The 6429-nt window shown below is 39.4% G+C and overlaps 1 protein-coding gene across 1 annotated transcript in view; it reads right to left on the reverse strand.

The window, feature by feature from the left end:
* Positions 1-496: 496 nt before the first annotated feature.
* Positions 497-6429, reverse strand: part of arsb (arylsulfatase B) — a gene marked incomplete at its 5' end in the record, with an annotated part of 51424 nt that continues 45491 nt past the window's right edge. Inside the window, 2 exon segments of the mRNA XM_014004687.1 lie at positions 497-1288; positions 3427-3558. Of these exon segments, the coding sequence (XP_013860141.1) occupies positions 1023-1288; positions 3427-3558 (398 nt within the window).

Raw genomic sequence — 6429 nt, forward strand, 5'->3', positions numbered from 1 at the left:
TAGTGATGATTTTCTGTGATTTTATACCATTAATTAATCTTTTAGGCACGATAAAAGAATAGAAGTGATTGCATCTTCTTTGTGACATGTCATTATTATGATGAACAAATGCATAAACATTCTTAGTTAAACAATAAATGAATCACGAACAGCAAAGATTGTTTCTGTCTAATATGATTAAGAGAACTGAAGTCCTCCTGTAGGTTGAAATGACCTGTCATGGCCTAAGATAGAGTTCAGTGTTCCTGCCTTCGGCCAGGCCTTTCTGAGACCTGCTTTGAGGCAGTAACTCCTGTTTCTTCACTCGAGGTGACCCCTACACCTGTGTCTGGACTGGTTTGAAGGCCGTGTTGTGTGGAGACAAAGAACTGAACTCTGGTGACCTGAGCTTTGACTGTAAACAGCTGGTTGGACTCTGTAGGTCTTCTGTTGGTTCCGGCACGAAGTCTGTCCTGTATCTCACCGGCTCCTCTGCACCCCTCCCCATACCATATATTTTGACCCCCCACTCCCCTCCCCTCCCTAACTGACTGCACTTTCGCAAAGAGTAGTTTTTGGAGCATATGCTTGTGTGTTTTTCTGTATAAAACACAAGATCAAATCTCTTTTTTTAACTCATCCTTCCTATGTGTGTGTGTATTCTAAATTGCAAAGGTAAGCGCACTAAGTTGCGAAAGATCCTGGACAATCCTTCCCCCATGTTTGTCATGTGTGTGTGTTTCTCCGGACGGATGTTCTAAACTGCATTTCCTCCTGGACTGCATCTTGATGTAGTGTGTGAATGACAATAAAACGCTTCTGATTCTGAACAAGGAAAGCATCATCAGGTGGTGTAAAACATAAAAAACCTTTGATACTAATTTTGTTCTAAACATCAAAAACTAAAGTTTTTTCCCCCCACAGTGATTTAAAACGGTTCCCCGTTTAAATTTTCCCCTGTAAAGGAAGTGCAAACAATTTTCATAAGATTCTTGTTCGATTCTTCTTCATACATCCCTGCAGCCATTCACTGGGGTCTCCACTTAGGCCCAAGGCCCCCAGGCTCCAGAAGGGCCTGGGTCACATCTGGGGTCATCATCAGGATAGTTTATGGGTAACGCAGTTTTCTGGTGTTTCTGGAGTCTGCTGAGGAGGTACTCAACAACTTTGGGAAACTTATCTGACACCTCATATTTCTCTTCAGGATCCTTTTCTACATCGAACAGCATCACAGGCTTTAATGGGTCTGCTGGAAACGCGCTGGCCTCAGAACTGTTGGAACCGGGCCGTGGGAACCAAACATCACAACCTGAGGGTGGAAAAGCACAAGAGACAGAACAGTGGCGGGAAAAAAATAAACAGATTGTGTATTTACTTTGTTATATTTATAAGGATATAAAAATAAAGGTTTAGCGTTACTTGAATATACATATTACCTGAGCTTTAGACTAAGATTATCTTTCGTTGAGAAATGTCAAAAGTATAGCCCTGAAAATGACTTTATGATCAATCATGTGATTTCACAAGATTTCACTCTGATTAAAGGTCATCTCATCCTCCATTCGAAGCAGCAAAATTGGCTCTCGATGTAGTTGCTTGACAAAAACTGCTATACTTTGTTGTGAGAGTACTTTTGCCTGCCTCTTTTTGACATGAGACACAAGTCGAACTTTTTCTCACAGAAATATGAGCAAAGTATTCTGTGACTGGTCAGAAGTTTGAGGGAATGTTTATTTATGCAGAAAATCCCTCAACAGTAAAGATGTCATTTTGTTTCAATGATTCCACTTCCAAGAAGCTGGCCATTGTGCGTCCGAACAACATGGATAGATTTAAGGAGCTGCGGCAGAGTTAATTTTTGTAGGCAGGGTGCTCGGTTCTGTTGACAGGACGGGGCGCCTTCACTGGACAATAGTAAGGTAAACACCGCTAGGGTCCTAGCAGAGCTGTGCGCTCCCCGATTGCTTAAATTTAAGGCTTCTTAAGACTTTTTTGATTCCAATGAAATTTAGACCCAACTTCACAATAAACACAAATGTAAAAAAAATCCCCAGTTAGCAACAATTTTACACAAATGTTTATTATGACCCCCACACGTGAAGCGTAAGCAGGAGTCATATAACCGTAGCACAAAAACAGCTGCACCGATCAACATGAAGTTTGGCAGGAGTGTAGAAGAGTCAGACCTACACTGCTCCAGCCAACAGTTTTACGATAGACCCCATATTTGAGGAGGGGGCTCCTTTCAAAGAGGGGGTGTCAGGACATGCAAAATCGCTTATAACTCAGAAACGCTTCAACATAAAAGCTTCAGATTTCTTTTGTTGTTTAGCTCTGATGAAGCTCTATCCATCAGGCCCATCAATCAGTGCCCCCCATCCCCCGGACCCCTGATTTATCTGAAAATTGTTTTCGTACTGTTTATTGTTGTTTTTTTATTCAGTGATTTTTGGTCAACCGTAGCACAAAAATGACTGCACCGATCAACATGAAATTTGTTAGGGCTGTAGATGAGTCTGACCTACACTGCACCAGCCAACGGTTTTACAAAACACCCCATATTTGAGAAGGGGGCTCCTTTCAAAAATGGGGTGTCAGGACCTGCAAAAATGCTTATAACTCAGAAACTGTTCAACATAGGAGCTTCAGATTTCTTTTGTTCTTTAGCTCTGATGAAGCTCTATCCATATGGCCCACCAATCAGTGCCCCCCACGCCCCCGGACCCCCAATTTTCTGAAAAATGGGTGTCTGGACATGCAAAAATGCTTATAACTCATAAACTGTTCACCATAGAAGCTTAAGATTTTTTTTTGGTTGTTTAGCTCTGATGAAACTTTATCCATTAAGCCCACCAATCAGTGCCCACCCCCCCAATTTTCTGAAAAAGGGGTATCTGGACATACAAAAATGGTTATAGCTCAAAAACTATTAAACATATGAGCTTCAGATTTCCTTTGTTGTTTAGCTCTGATGAGAGACCATCCATGAGGTCAACCAACACATCCCCGACCCCCAACCAAACCACTACAATTTTGGAAAGCATCTAGTAGCATGACATTTATTAAGAATAAAGACTTCTGAGTTCTGGTGCATTTGTGTGTGCGGGGGTCATTATGTTACCGCTATGCGGTATCTAGTTTTAACACATAACAAGTAGTTGCAAGAGAGGTTCAGTAAATTATTAAAAAAATAAAAAAACATTACCGTTTATTTTAATATTTGAGACAAATTACGTATCCTACTTATAACGTGTTAACATTTTTAAGACTGAAAGATTGATTTAAGACATTTTAAGGATAATTAAGGCCTTATTTTTGGATTGATGAATTCAATGCCTTTTAAGACTTTTTAAGGATCTGCAGGAACCCTGATGAGTGTGAATACATGATTTTCTGAGTCTGTCTCTTAGACTGAACATGTCATTCCATCTAATGGAGGATACTGACCAGGGTATCCCGTCAGCAGCTTCCAGTTTGAGGATCGGATGCCTGCGTGAATGGACACATTGAAGCTGGAGCTGGCCCACAGGTCTTCCCTGACCCCCTTGGCCACAGTTAATGGATGTTGCCTACCAGGACCTGCAGAGAGCAGACAACAAAGCTGATACTGCAGGATATCTGCCTCAAAAACCATTAGAAAAGGCTGATCAAAATAATATTAGACAACCACTGGACACAAAGCACCTTCTGTGAATTAACTACACAAGAAGCAACCTGGCAAGAAATTTTAGAAAATATCTGAAAAATTACTGTAGGTTTCAAATGAAAGCAACAAGAATATACATACACATAAGAAAGACAGGTTTTGTTTTAGAAAGTCAGTCATGAAACTGAAGGAACTGAGAGGTTAAAACTAGGGGACAACCGATACATCAGCCGGATGATATTTTTGGCCGATATTTGCGTTTTTTTCCTTGTATCAGGTATCGGCTGATACGGCCGTCCGTTCGGCCGATCCATTCTTTGGGTCACGCGAGCGCATGTGAGTTACAACAACAATAAAGGTGAGTTATGAACTTGTAATGTGTTTTAACTGTCTAATTTAGCTGTTTCTGCCCTCTGTGTCGGAATATGAGGAGGAGAGAACTGTGTGTTAAGTTTCACTTTCGAACGGGAGCGCCATGTTTTTAGTTTCACTTTGACTTTCACCCCCTCCCTGCCTGCTCGGCTGTAATTAGCGTGTCCACGTTGGTTTTGTTTTTTAAAAAATGCTGGAACTGCTCACCGGAGGAATAGAAGACAACCTCTATTCTTCTCCATGCTGGATTAAAATAAAAAAGCTCTCGGTCTTTTCTCGCTGTTACGTTCATAAGAGCGAGTAAAGAGCTGCTGTCCACCATGTGAACCAGACAGATGCTGCTCAGATCACGTTAGCTCTGACTGCAGTATAAAAGTCGTGATGCAGGTTTTCTTCGGTGTACATTTCAAACTGTGATCTAAAGTTAATGTCAGCTGGTTTAAATGCATTTTTTTGCCCGGTGTAAAAAACGGGCGTAGGCTGAGGCAGACTGTGAGTGCTGTGTGTCTGTGTATGTGTGAAGTCCTCACAAAGATAGCAAGCTGTATGTGTGTGTGTCTCTCTCCTTTTTCTCTGTGTTCCTCTTGACAGTTTTTTTTGAGGCATGTTGCTGTTTTTGCATCAAAAATGCTGGGATATTAAAACATTGTCTTTTTATTTTATGTGAAAAATATATTAATCTGATTAATATACAAATAAAACAGAATATTTAGCACTAAATAAAATAAATCATGAATTTATTTATTTTTAAAGTTTCTTTAAGGGCTGAAATTAGAAATCCTGTGTGGCAGCACTTCATACAGCCTGCACCAGACAAGGCTCTGTTAATAAGCTTTTTTTTCTTTCTTTCTTTTGTTTGTTTGTTTTATTTAATTGAGACCTGTGTAACATTTGTTATCATTCTTATTTTTATCATGTTAATGGAGGAAGAAAAGGCTGTATCGGCTTCAAGAATCTGCCCCCCCAAAAAAATCGGCTGCACGTATCGGCGTATCGGTTAGACTGATGTAAAAAAAATCGGTATCGGCCTTCAAAAACCTGTATTGGTCGATCTCTAGTTAAAACAAGTATAAATAAAGTATCATTTACTTTTTTCTTTTTTTAAATGGATGGGCTTTCCACGGATGAATACATATCACCTTTAGTTTTAGACTAAGATCATCTTCTGATGAGAAGAAACAGAGAAATCGTGGTCAAACTTTGAAAATATTGTTATGCGAGGTCTGTTGGTGCTTAAAATATGCATTAGATATATCTCTGGGATAATAACACACCAAATTTGATCATTGTTCCTGCAAAATTGACAGTTAAGAGCTGTTTTTTTTCTAAGGTTAATAGGCTGTGGTAGCCATCTCAAATTGAGTTTATTTCTAAAGATAATGGGTTTTATATATGTGGAATATGAGTTTTTGGCAACACAATGGATCAGTGGTTGGCACTGATGCCTCACAGCAAGAAGGTCCTGGGTTCGAACCTGGGGTCTTTTTGTGCAAAGTTTGCTTGGTCTCCTTGTGCTTGCATGGGGTTTCCCACAGGCCAAAAACATGCACAATAGGTTGCCTTTAGGCCCAGGCCTCCTTTGAGATCCCAGTGGGATTTGCTTGGTTAAATAATGGTCAATAAAAATTTAAGTTTCAATCCCAGTGGTTCACAAGATATTTTGCTAAAAGACAGAGTTGACAAGAAAAGATCTTCTGCAATGTGTCAGTGATTAGAATATGTGGTTTATGTGTTTTTGGGCTACAATCACATCGAATTTTAGCTCAATTTCTGAAATATAACAGGTTTAGAACTATTTTTGTTTTCTAAGGTCAATTAGCTGTGGTGTCCATTTTGAAATGTGTTGACTCCAAATCAGTTTAATTAGTTGTGGATGTACATCCAAATGATTACATTCTGAAAGTGTCATTTCAGTCTGTCCACTGGTTTAGTGATATAAGATATTTTGCTAACAGAGAGACACAGGAACACATAGGAACATACACAATGGCAAAATGCAACAAAGTGGATGACAAGCAGAGGTGTCAAAAGTATTCACATTCATTACTTAAGTAGAAGTATAGATACTAGGGTTCAAAGATACTTTTTTGGAAGTAGAAGTATCAACTCGAGCTTTTTACTCAAGTAAAAGTATAAAAGTACTGGTTTTAAAACTACTTAAAGTACAAAAGTAAAAGTAATGAACACTATAAAAAGGCCATTAAAGATAAAATCTTAGGCTGTGCCACAGGGTTTATAGCATAATGAGTATAATGTTAAATTAAAATGTTGAAACATTTGGAATTAACTGACCAGACTTAACCTGGTAAGGGAAACTAAAATTGAGCAGAACTGTGTGAGAAGGTAAGACCAGGCTGGACTATTGTTTCAGCCACGGTCATCTTCATGCTAGGCTACATCTTCTACCTCAGTGGTTCCCAACATTTTTAGAC

This window comes from Austrofundulus limnaeus, unplaced genomic scaffold, assembly GCF_001266775.1.
Source record: "Austrofundulus limnaeus strain Quisiro unplaced genomic scaffold, Austrofundulus_limnaeus-1.0 Scaffold26, whole genome shotgun sequence".
Taxonomy (NCBI): Eukaryota; Metazoa; Chordata; class Actinopteri; order Cyprinodontiformes; family Rivulidae; genus Austrofundulus; species Austrofundulus limnaeus.